General features: G+C 43.0%; 2 protein-coding genes across 2 annotated transcripts; one reads left to right on the plus strand and one right to left on the minus strand.

The window, feature by feature from the left end:
- Positions 1–274: 274 nt before the first annotated feature.
- rbfox1l (RNA binding fox-1 homolog 1, like) lies at positions 275–8,598 on the minus strand. The gene is made up of 12 exons (XM_071912768.2): positions 8,512–8,598; positions 5,039–5,275; positions 2,209–2,388; positions 1,982–2,035; positions 1,769–1,861; positions 1,603–1,672; positions 1,438–1,497; positions 1,197–1,332; positions 1,069–1,108; positions 906–973; positions 430–511; positions 275–335 (listed from the first exon to the last, which is right to left on the minus strand). Exons 1-12 carry the CDS (start codon positions 8,596–8,598, stop codon positions 291–293), a joined length of 1,152 nt encoding a protein of 383 aa, XP_071768869.1. The 3' UTR covers positions 275–290.
- Positions 8,599–9,454: 856 nt separating this feature from the next.
- On the plus strand, positions 9,455–12,160 carry rps9 (ribosomal protein S9). The gene is made up of 5 exons (XM_071912778.2): positions 9,455–9,493; positions 10,480–10,592; positions 10,700–10,822; positions 11,048–11,234; positions 11,903–12,160. Exons 2-5 carry the CDS (start codon positions 10,496–10,498, stop codon positions 12,078–12,080), a joined length of 585 nt encoding a protein of 194 aa, XP_071768879.1. The 5' UTR covers positions 9,455–9,493; positions 10,480–10,495; the 3' UTR covers positions 12,081–12,160.
- Positions 12,161–12,378: the final 218 nt, after the last annotated feature.

Here is a 12,378-nt window from a genome sequence, read left to right on the forward strand (position 1 = left end):
ATTCTGCAAACAGTCAATTGTTAAATAAAAGTTTTAAGCAACTGTCTATAAATTAGATAGCATCCTCTTCCATGTACTAAGTATTCTTTAGTAGAAAGACTAGTAAATGGGTCCTACAGTATTTACAAGTACAGTCTGTTTAGTCTCTCGAGGAGCGGTTGTGATGGAGACAGGAGGGAACACCTTTTCCATATTTCCAAAGCTTAAGGATCTCATAACCTGTCCTGCAGCGTCCATGGATCAGCCAATCCCAGAGTCAGAGAGAGACGTCTTCGCTCCCATTGGGCGGCTCAGTAAGGGGTGAAGCGGTTGTATCCTCCTCGGTACAAACTGGCCTAAAACAGAAGCAGAAAGGAAAAAGCCCTGAGTTGGTTGCTATAGATGTATTTTGCTCTTGATAGAGGCAGTAGAGGTTTTGACTTTACTCACCATTGTACCAACCCCATATGTTGTTGTTGGTCCAACTGAGTGGTGATAGGGATCTGTAGCCGTGGCATAAACCCGTCCATATCTGGAGAACACATAAATCGCAGATATTAATGTCATGACAGACCATATATTTTACCATGACTCTGTGTAACTTGATAGGTAAAGCATGGCACTAAGAACGCCAGCGTTAGGGGTTTGATTCCCACTTGGGCCGCCCATACTAAGTATATGCACTCATGGTAATGAAAGGTGTGCTGGGTAAAAGTGTCCACCACATGGTAAATGTTACAAGTAAAAAATCTGCTTATTTGGGATGGCACAAAGCCTTTTCATTTAGCCTTTATGCAGTGGCCTTATCTTTTCTGAGCACACTAAATACCTGTAGGTGTAACACCAACAGTCTGTGCCGTACCTATTTCCCCATCATTTTTCCATCAAACATATTTACGTTTGTGTGTAGTGTTTTGTCTACCTACCCATCGCTGTAGGTTGCTGTGGCAGCAGATGCTGATTGAGCCACTCTATACGCTGCAGGATAGCCACCCTGATTGAAAAAAAATCAAATAATATGAATATAGCAACAGCAAGCAGGAAACTGAATAAAAAAAGTAAATATGTGGGAAATGTGTGGCTGCTTACATAGACTTCTGCTCCGTACAGCCCATCTTGATACACCACTCTGATCAAAGTAAAAACAATATTGAAACGTTTTGTAGTGAATGAAGTGAATGTTGACCATCACTGTAAGTGGATGAAGAGAGTCTCACCCGGGATAGGCGGGGACAGCGGCGGGTGTGGCTGCAGCAGAGCGGATGGTGTTGTAGACGGCCCGGCCTCGGCCGCGCAGCGCAGAGCCCCGGTAGGCCAGGGTGGGAGTCGCTACTGGGTAGGGGAAACTGGCGACTGAGTGAACAGGGAGGGAGACAAGGAACAAGAACAGTAAGGTGAACAACGCTGATGATTTCAGGACGATAACACAGCTGTATCTCTGAGGGGAACTTTGCTCACCTGTGTAGAGCTCAGGTGCGTACATCGCTCCCATGACAGGGTTGATCTTCCACCCGGAAGCTGCACATGAAGGAATAAAATAAAAATGAGCTTGTTTTCCACTAGCTTTAACTGGAAGCTACCCAGGATCCCTCCATCCCAAAGAGAATTGATAAGGTGCCTTACTTGAAACCTCTCCATTCACAAGAGGCGTCTGGGGCTTCTTAGTAACGACTCTGGCCGTGGCGTTATTAACCTGCGGAGAGAAAGAACAAGACAAAGACAATGATAATTGTTGATTACGTAGTATAGTAATGAGGGAAACTACTAATGGCAGGAAATTCTGTCTCACCTCAATCTTCCTCCCTTCCACAATTGTCCCGTTCAGTTTTTCTCTTGCTCGGTCTGCCTCCATTGCACTCTCAAAGGTCACAAACCCAAAGCCCTGCAGGTTTGAATGTTCATATTGCTTATTTCTTTTACTTTAATGTTTATTAAAAACCATTTTCAAATCGATATCAGCTCTGATAATGTTTCTGTCTCAGTTCAATGATAGTCTACTCACCTTCGATCCTCTCTCATTGAAGATGATTTCTACATCCAGAATCTTGCCAAATTGCTAAAAATATCAGAGTAAGATTTTAGTTAGTTTAGTTTTCAGTGTAATGGGATTTTAGTTATACACAGAGGCGGTAATTACATTCAGATTGCCTGAAAACGGAATAATATTTTGTGAATACTGTGCAATCCTATGGGCTTCAGTTTAGAGGTAGGGAGAAATGCATCTCTTACCCCAAACATCTGCCTGAGGTCCGGGTCTCTGAAGCGGAAAGGGATGTTGGAGACATGGAGGCGTTTCGGTTGGGCCTTACCTGACCCCTCCTCCTCACTGCCGCTGCCTGCTCCGCCCCCCGATGACACCGATACACTCAAAGACTGAGGGTCAGAGGTCACAGGGGCCAGGGCGTCCTCCTGACAAATGAGAACGTGTGGGACAGGAGGAGGAGAGGGAGCAGAGGGGAAGGCAAAGAAGAATGGACAAGAAGAGAGGACAAGAAGGACAGGAAAAGTGGAAATAGGGAAAGAAAGATGGAACACAAAGGATGGAAAAAGAAGGGAATGAGATGAGAATAGGTGTGAAGAAAAATGGGGGAGGGGGTTCAATAGAAAGGCAAAGAAAGAAAGAAATTATACAGGGATCCAAGAATATGCTAGGAATATACTTGGTTCATGCAGTGGACCACTTGAATGGTCAACTATTTTATCATTTGGTCATGAAAAATATATTTTTTTTTACATCAAATTCGTCAAGATCTTTCAGAAAATTTCTGCGTTTGTGTAATAATTAAATTGCATAAGCTTCACATTGCATTAGACAAAACATTGATCATTTTCATGAGGTCAGGTGATCAAAACCAAGTTCAAAGAGCATTCAGCACCCAGTGATCCTTCTCAGGCAAATGTGAGGAGGCGTGAAAAGAGGCTCCATTTTAGTGAGGCGTCTTTGAACACATGCCCGTTAGAGAGTATAAAGACTGATGTACTGTATACTGCCAATCAAAAGATACTCAGATACCGATAATAAAAATAACTTCAGCTGTCGCTAATAAAGTAATATAAAGTTTTTAAGTTCCCCTGAAAAATAAGGAGGGGCTGTAACTCTCTGACTAGTTACCTTACTGTAAATTTTACATGGATATGCATACAATCTAAACAGTTGTCAACAGTTGTACAATCTAAACTGTGAAATAGATATAAAACTGTGGTATGGTACAATATATCTGATTAAATTTCCCCCATGCAGAACAATTCAAGAAATAATGTGCCAAAACCAAAACATCCACTATCCCACAATGCACCACGATGCTAGTGTGTGTGTGTGTGTGTGCGCATGTGTGTGTTGGTCAACCAGCGTCATCAACTGTTGCAAAAATGTTAAATATTTTTTCAAACAAATGAATGAGTCCAAACAAGAAAATGAGAATGAAAAGTACTACAACAAAGGCAAAACAAAAATATGGTGAGCTTCAGCAGTGAGGGAAAGAGAGGTGCGAGGGAGCAGGGTGCAGGTCAAAGAAAAAAAAAAAAGAAACAACAAAAAACAAAAAAAAGCAAAGAAAAATCACAAAAGTGGAGAAGTATCTTGACATGTGAAAAAGTAAATTGTAATGAAAATCAAAATTGCAATCCCTTATGCAGAGGTGAAGACGTAGGTATTAGCATTCTAGTACCGAGAGGCAGATAGATAGATAGACAGTGAGAAAGGCCTCAGTGCAGCAATAAAAGATAAATTAAAACAAAAATAGAACGTGAACAAGGCAAAGAAGTTGCGCAAGAAGCTTGAAAAGGAGAGGGGGGGGGGGGAGGCATGAGAGGGAGGCAGAGGTCAAAACTGAACGTTCCAACAGGGTCAGTCTAGGGTCACGGTGCTGCTTTTCTGCCAAGGGTTAAAGGTCATTTTTCAAGGGGCATACTGTAATTAATAGGTGGGGACAGATACAAAAGGGCTGGCAGAGACACTTTACACAAACAAGTACATACTGTATATACACAGGCTGCTGTACTACAGCTGGCCACGGCTAACTACAGTAGACAGAGTTCACACCAACACATCCGCTCACACACACACACACAGACAGTGGAGGTGGGAGGAGGGGGGTGGGGGGTAGAGGGGGGGACAGGGAGGAGGTTGAGTTGGGTGGTGGTGTCATGTCACGATGCAGAATTGTTTTCTGGACCTGAGCGATATTTCAGAGGGGGAGGGGGTCATCCGGTCAGCCTCCCCCCTTTGACCCCCCCTCCGTGGCGACGTCTCAACTTTTCCCCCGAAAATCAGCACGGACCTTGTATGTCGGGGGCTCTAGTGATGGAATATATAGATGGGGCCACAAAACACCAGTTATACGAGAGTAGAAAGAGAGATGTGCTGCAGCTGGCTGTACACCTTGAGTAATTACCTCTGTCTCATCTGAAGGTGACTTGATTAGTGTACGACTTTTATTTACTGAAAGAAAGTGTGTTGTATTTACATGGTAAAAGAAACATCCTACCTTAAATTTACATACCAAAGATTTCATTTGAATTCAATCCACTGAAGTAAAAAGTCAATCTAGTGTTATTACAGTAATTACTTTTTTACCTTTTTTGATTTTATTTTTTTTTGATACCTCATTTCTTTTCTGGATTGCAAGACCCACAAAAACTCATACATTCTACTTCATGTACAACTCTCCAACCTTTATTATGAACACAAGCTTTCACAGATGTAATGTTGACAGATTATCAATGTTATTTCCAGATTAATGAAACAGGGGAGAGGAGGAAAAGGAGGGGATTCATTTTCAACAACAAATCCCCTCTCAGCTGTCCCCCAATTTGCTTTAGTGAGTGTCGGGGGGGATTCCCTTACATGGACACAGCAGTGGAGGCGGGGCTCTAAATATAGAAGTACCAGGAAACTCTATCTGTCCATGTTCCTCTGCTAGGAGATGTGGATGGGCTACCTGAGAGATTTCACCAAGCACATCACCCAATTGATCCAATTAAGGCAGATCATACACTTTTCATCTGAAGTTCTTGTCATAATGTAAAAGTGCATTAATGATTACCAAATAGTCCTTACCGTGTTGCCGGACACCAGAGCCTCCGCCCCCTCATGCTGCGGGCCCTGGTAAACTCTGAGTTGGGGGTGTTCTGCGTACTCTGAACCGGGATGGGCGGGGCTAAAATCTAGAGGCGGTAGTCTGCCTGCAGATGTTGGCGGACCTTGACCTGGTGGGGGGTAGGAGGGAGGCGGTGCGTAGACCTGAGGCAGGGCCGGGTCACCGCTGCCAGGGCCGGCCTCCTGGGCAGGCCCTCCCTGAGAGAGAGAGACGGGGGAAGGAGGAGGGGGGATCAGTCACTGATATCAGACAGGATATCAGATGTCAAATGTGTAAACAAACTCACCATCAAGTGGGATTACTGGTAAATCCCTTTTTATTTACTTACACTAATGAATTGTTAAATACAAACTGTGAGTCTGAATATAAAGTTTATGATGTATTAACAATCATCAAATAAAAACAAATCTTTTCACGGTACCATGATGAGAATGACAGAAAGGTCAATTGTCAAGCTTGGATATTAAAAGCACATCTGGTCACTAATCCCAATTTCCAAAAGTCTGTCTGCTAGTTGAAGCCTAAATCATTTTACTTCTAGTACAAACACTACAATGAAAAAAATCCCCTACAATTGCTAGGCAGACTTTTTACGTTTTACTGACTGATAGAGACATTAAGTTAAATACTTTACAAGAACCGTTCAGTATAGGTTCAAAATCTTTCTTTTTCCTTAAATCACACTATTCTTCATCAAATAAATGATTGTGTCAGAACTGAACAAATAACCAGATTTAGCCTCCTTCAGCATTTGAGAAACAGAGCCACCATTCAGCTGAGAAACACATGTTGACACACAACATGAAAAAAAAACTGAACTAAAACACATCAAAACAGAGGTGAACAATCATCAGATGCAGTCTGGATGAAAGAGAAATACACAGTTGCGAACTAAACGGATTGTCTTACCCCTTTACTGCATTCCTCGTTCTCTGATGCATTGTCCAACAACTGCCGCATGTTTTAATGCCAGCCATCCACCCGCCCACCGCACCATAAGTTCAACTCATCTACCAATCAAATCAAACGACTGCCAGAGCAAAGAGAGGACCGGGGGCCACACCAGCTGTGGGCATTTGTACCTGTCAATCACCTTGTTCCCCACACCCACCCTGTCTTCACTTTACACACACACACACACACACCCCGACACACACACACACACACAAGACAGAGCTCTTCCCCCAAGTTGAGGTATTTATGAATGTAAATGCTCCTTCTGTTGCTGGACAGTATATCACAGTAAAGGTCACCACTAAGAATAACACATTTGAAAAGGGCTACATGGTTTTTATTACTTTACAGATGCATTTTTAAAACAAGCGCTCCCCAACTCCTTTCCCATGACATTAAAACATGCAAATCGCATGTGTTTGTATGTTCAGTTGCCTCCGAACTAACTGAGTCTTTTATCTACAAGTTCATTTTTTTAAATTCTCGTTTATTTTCTGTTCAGAGTGATGGCTATTTAAAAACCAGTGCCTTAAAACATTGGAAAGCCTGTTGGGAAATAGGTTCCAGAATCCATCAGCTCTTGTTCCAATAACATTTTAAGCTTCTTGCTCAAATATTTAAGTGCCATAAACAGTGCTTTGGTGGCTGTGAGGGGTATTACAACAACACAGGTGAACACATGACAGAAAGATCATATTTTCCCTCCTCCAGCACCTCATATATTACCGCACCGTTAAACTTATTTTCATGCTTCCTCCTGCAAACAGAATGCCCCAAGTCAGTTAAACCTGGAACCAGCTTTAGGATCTAGGGGAGGCTCCGGTATAATTAATAGTTCTCTCTTGTGCCATCTCGTATATCTGTCTATCAGCTGTTGCAGTTAAGAGGTGGGAGGAATTAGAGATAGATAGATAAAGAGGAAAGGAGGGAGGCATGGTTGAAGGAGCGTGAAATCAAAACTCTGTTACTCTGTTAACATGTTTGTTGTCACCATCCTGCTTCTAAATTTTGCAAAGTACAGTATAAAGACGGACTGTCCTTCAGTATCTATTTGGCTTTCTCCTCGGTTGACACTCATAAATTCCATCGACTCTCAATTTAGCCTCTCAATGGCCGCCCTAGCTATCATGCAGTGGGACATAGTGTGACTGGAATATATTTCTGAACATGTCAACACTAACTTGTGCCTGTATTGTGTCCCATTTATCACAAGAAACAGCCAATATCTGACTGTTTCAGATAGAAAGTGACAGAAGGGGGGGGGGGGGAGATAATAGTAGATTGTATTTCCCACCTATCTTTACAACAACCACTGCTCCTTAAGTATCACAGTGTCAGCAACCACACTGTCTCCCCTCTCCTCCTTGCAGTCTTTTTTTTAAATTTCCATTTGTTCCCTCTTTCCTTCCTCCCCCTCCTCAGCTGTCAGCTCGTGGTCAGAGGTCAACGGTTCTGGGCCAGGTGGCTGCTGGGACAGCTGCAGGAGGATTTACACACAGACGACACTGCAGATGTGGCCTTTTAGTGTTGGCCAACTTACAGAAGTTAGGAATATGTACCATGGAACAGGAACATTATTGAACATTGTTAGGCGCATATAATGTTCAGACTGCTAAAAAGTCAATATTTAAATGTACAATAGGGATAAATGCACACTAGGTGGATCCAGGAATCACATCCTCTGTTGTATTTTGTATTTGTATTTTAAGTATGCTTGACTACAGACAACAAGATAGGTGACAGAATGACAGAATCTCCCTGTGATTATCTGGTCTGAAGAGGAGGGCTAAAAATACAGCCGGTGTGATAAAAGAGACAAGGTAGACAGATTCCAGACACATTGGAGCTGTAATGGCATGTCAGGGACTCTTACACACACACACACACACACACACACACACACACACACACACACACACACACACACACGCACAGCCTGTTGGCATCACTGCGACCAGTGGACTAAAGATAACCACTAATGTGTCCTTACAATTAAAATAAATAAGATCTGTCGCAATGTGTGTGTCTCTGCCAGCTGCCATCAGGCCCTCTTCGACTTGTCATTACTCTAATCTCTCTTGTGCATGAGCAATGTGGGCACCACTAGACTAAATTAGAGGCAATATTTGGCTTTTATCAACTCCAGGAAATAAAGGCCCTTTACAATTTTCTGCTGAATCAAATATTTTCATCCTCACTGGGCTTGAATAGCTCATCTAGATATCTTTACTTGGATTTTACTTGATTTTATTTCACTTTTCTCCTATGGTAACACATTTAGTCACCCTTGAATCCTGGGGCATTGAGTCACCTTAGCCAATGACTCAAATCAAAACACACTCAAACAACAGCAGCTGTACTGGGAGAGAGGGACAGCTTACTTAGATTGCACATGTGCTGATGTAGGCCTACGTGGAAAACATACATGTGAGAGAGAAACAGAGAGATTTAGAGATATGGAAGGAAGAAGAGAGTTTACCTGAACTATGCTGGGGTAGCATGAGGTTGTCTGTGGATAGACAGGCAGTCCATAAGGCTGGAGGATCACAGTAGGTGAGGAGAGCATAGCCCAAAAAAACAAGGAGACGGGGGGAACGATGGGAAGATGGGAGGAAAAAGAGGAGAGCAGGGGGGAAAAGGAAGGGTTGAAATGCACACGGCCGAGCAAGCAGTCAGACTAAGGAAAAAACAAAAAAATACGAATCCGACAGAAGGAAACAGAAGATCCAAGAGGGTGAGGGAAAGACTGAGAAGATATGAGGAATCTATTAACCTCAGATTTAAAATAAAAAAACACAAAAAAAACTCCACAAAACAACTGATCCTGTCCAGAAAAGACAGGACAGAGACTAGTGAAAGAGAAAGCGAGAGAACTTCTGTGTGTCCATCAGTTGATCAGCCTGACAGACAGAAACACATGCTCAGGGTCCCGTTTCAGAGTTATATAAATAGTCACCCTGTCCTTCCCTCTGAGTTTACCACCTTACCACCCTCTCTAACACACTTTGTCACCCAGGTTTTCTCTGTCATTGTTACTCACATTAACAATAATATGCATAATAACCTATTCCAAAACGCTTTGAAGGCGCCCGTCAGTGTGTGAGATTAATAAGACCTCAGGTTATTTGACTCCTTGTGCATATGCTCCACTTTAGCTTTGCAAAGCACAGACAGCTGGACACACACACACACACACACACACACACCTACACACACACACACACACACACACACACACACACACACACACACACACACACACACACACACACCATGAAGCTTGAACTTTCAATGTTTTAAAAAGCGGTTGTTTTCAGTTTGACCAGCAGAGGGGAACAAGACTAACATTCCTACTTCCGTTTGGGCGGAGGCATGATGGGATATGTAGTGTATGTCAGCCGTATAAATTAACGGGATTGTCCTTTGACTTCCTCTTTACTGCGCGAGCCTGAGCGAGACAGGTACGAGCGGCAACTTTATGGTCTTTACCACTATGTAAATAACACATAGACGTCTAAATATACAGCAGAGTTTATAGGCAATGCATTGAAACATCACTGTATCGGTGAACATGTCTTCGAACAAGTCAACGTAGCATTTTCCAGTGGTTTATATATGGGAATGGCTAACTCGGCTAAGCTAGCTAGTCACCATGACTCCGAACAACGTGGGCTGATCGCTGCGGCCTAGTCGTATGGTTGTTAGTCTGTTTTAAATGCACATTTTACATATACATTTCAACTTGCATAGACACAATTTGTAGCGCGTTACACTTTTATTAAGTCAAGGACATTGTAGCTATTGTGTTTAGGAGGGAAACGTACGCTATGTTAAAGGATAACGCCAGTGTAATTGTGTTTTTCTATCGCCATTAATGCCCATGAAAAATGTAACTCACCAGATGATGTACAGTCAAAAGCTACTGTTTGTTCTACTTCAGATTTGCCTTTTATAGGCTCCCATTTTCTTCAGAAATGCATTAAAACATCTCGCGGAGAAATGCTCTTGCTTTGAATAACGTGATCTGGCAGTCCTAACGTGACTGTAAGGCCACAATCCTTTAAGTTAAAACGTAACTTTCGTTGTGCCTCTTAACTTAAACTACCACCAGAAGTAACAGTGCGCATGAATTAAGTTAAAGTAGTCCCATTAAACTCAAAGAGCCTTTGACTTCCGTGAGGTAAAGCAAATCTCCAGTAGCTTCTGACTGTCAAATAAATCTGTGGTTTTAGACTTTTCGTTGGCAAAATGGTGATGGGGAAAAATTAAAATAACAATTGTTATCCTTTTAATGTCAGTTATTGGCAGACCAAGTAGACATTTTAACCTGACGATTAGACAGACTGGATGAACATGGACCTATGAGGTGTCTTTGAAATCAATGGGCCATCAGTCTGTCACTTATTGCTGCTGGTTGGCTAATGTCAGTTTTGTCTTGACCCCACAGGCACTACTAGGCCACCATGCCCGTTGCCAGGAGTTGGGTTTGTCGCAAGACTTATGTCACCCCCCGCCGCCCCTTCGAGAAGTCCCGTCTCGACCAGGAGTTGAAACTTATTGGTATGCTTTGATTTCATTAACATAAGCCTTAAAATACACTACTTCGACATGACTTGAAGACCTTGCAGATCTTGCAGTTTGACTAATTTATGGCCTTCTTCTTTCAGGCGAGTATGGACTGAGGAACAAGCGTGAGGTGTGGAGAGTCAAGTTCACCCTGGCCAAGATTCGCAAGGCTGCCAGAGAATTGCTCACTCTGGATGAGAAGGATCCCAAGCGTCTCTTTGAAGGTAAGCAATATTTGGTGGTAGTAGAGTAGTGTTAACTGCTGTTGTGTTGGCCGATGATTTAACTATTAACAGTCAGATTTTCTGTGGTGTCAAGAATTCCTCGTCAATGAGGCCAAGTTAGTCAACCTGAAGCAAGTGCACAGGTGTTATTTTAAAAAGGTTATTTGTATATACCTGTACTATTGTTTGGGTTATTTTATAAATGGCTCCTGTTTGGTTTCTCAGGTAACGCTCTGCTTAGGCGTCTGGTGAGGATCGGTGTGCTCGACGAGGGTAAGATGAAGCTGGATTACATCCTGGGTCTGAAGGTTGAAGACTTCTTGGAGAGGAGGCTGCAGACTCAGGTCTTCAAGCTTGGTCTTGCCAAGAGCATCCACCATGCCCGTGTCCTTATCCGCCAGAGGCACATTCGGTAAGATCTTGGGGAATGACAATCTAGATTGAGGGGTCATAATTTAAAGTCTTCGGAGGGTTAACGCAGCACCAGACTCATGAGAAACTCTCAATGCTTCCTCTTCCATCAGAGGGCCGCCCACTTGTATCACACTCCGCTGAGAGCAATTAAACATTTCAGCAAGGTCAATTCGGTTTCAAAGCCGTATACCTTGTCAGTAGAAATTGCCCAGAGCCAATCCTGCCAGCGAGAGGGCTCAGACTGTGCCACTGTGGCTTTGTGGCTGTCAGGTAAGGTATGGGGGATTGCACCTCGGGCAAGTGTAACTCACAGCACATAAAAAATCAACTAATGCCTCACTTGGCATAAAGCGATGTACCATTTACTCAGGCTGATGATTTAAATATATATATTCAGACTCTCTGTGGTGTCACGAATTCCTCGTCAATGAAGCCTGCTGTAAGATGATGGAACTAGTCTGTCAATATGGATTGTAGACTAACAAACTTGGATCAATGACAACCCGACCTATTTTTGCAAGGCAAATTGTGGTTGTCAGTCCTTTACTTCAGCCTCTTGCAGTTATATTTTCCACTATCATGGTGGCTTTTGAAAGTAGAACATATGAAATGGACTAATTGAACCTGACTTCTAAAGTGTCCTTCATCTGTCCCTGTATCTTGCAGCGTGCGCAAGCAGGTGGTGAACATCCCCTCCTTCGTGGTTCGCCTGGACAGCCAGAAGCACATTGACTTCTCCCTGAGGTCTCCATACGGTGGTGGACGCCCAGGCCGCGTCAAGAGAAAGAATGCCAAGAAGGGCCAGGGTGGAGCCGGAGGAGCCGACGACGAAGAGGAGGATTAAGAAGGGTGTCGTCTGGGGAGTGTTCTGATACTTCCTGTTCCTTCAAATTTTCAATAAAAATATTTGGTTTGACCAGAGAACTGTCTTGTCTGATTTTTACCTGAAATATTTGCTGTAATTGCAAGTTGACACTGGAATCACTGCTGGCTGACATAGCCTCCATCATGGGTTTTTGAGTAGTAAATGAGAAAATGATTTTGAGATGTTAGTGCAAGTTCATATCAAGGATCTGGTGATTCCTCCACAAAGTGTGCAAAAGGATAAGAGTACACTGGCCATCTAATGAAAGTATGGTGTG

This window comes from Centroberyx gerrardi, chromosome 12 (genome assembly GCF_048128805.1).
Source record: "Centroberyx gerrardi isolate f3 chromosome 12, fCenGer3.hap1.cur.20231027, whole genome shotgun sequence".
In the NCBI taxonomy this organism is placed as follows: Eukaryota; Metazoa; Chordata; class Actinopteri; order Beryciformes; family Berycidae; genus Centroberyx; species Centroberyx gerrardi.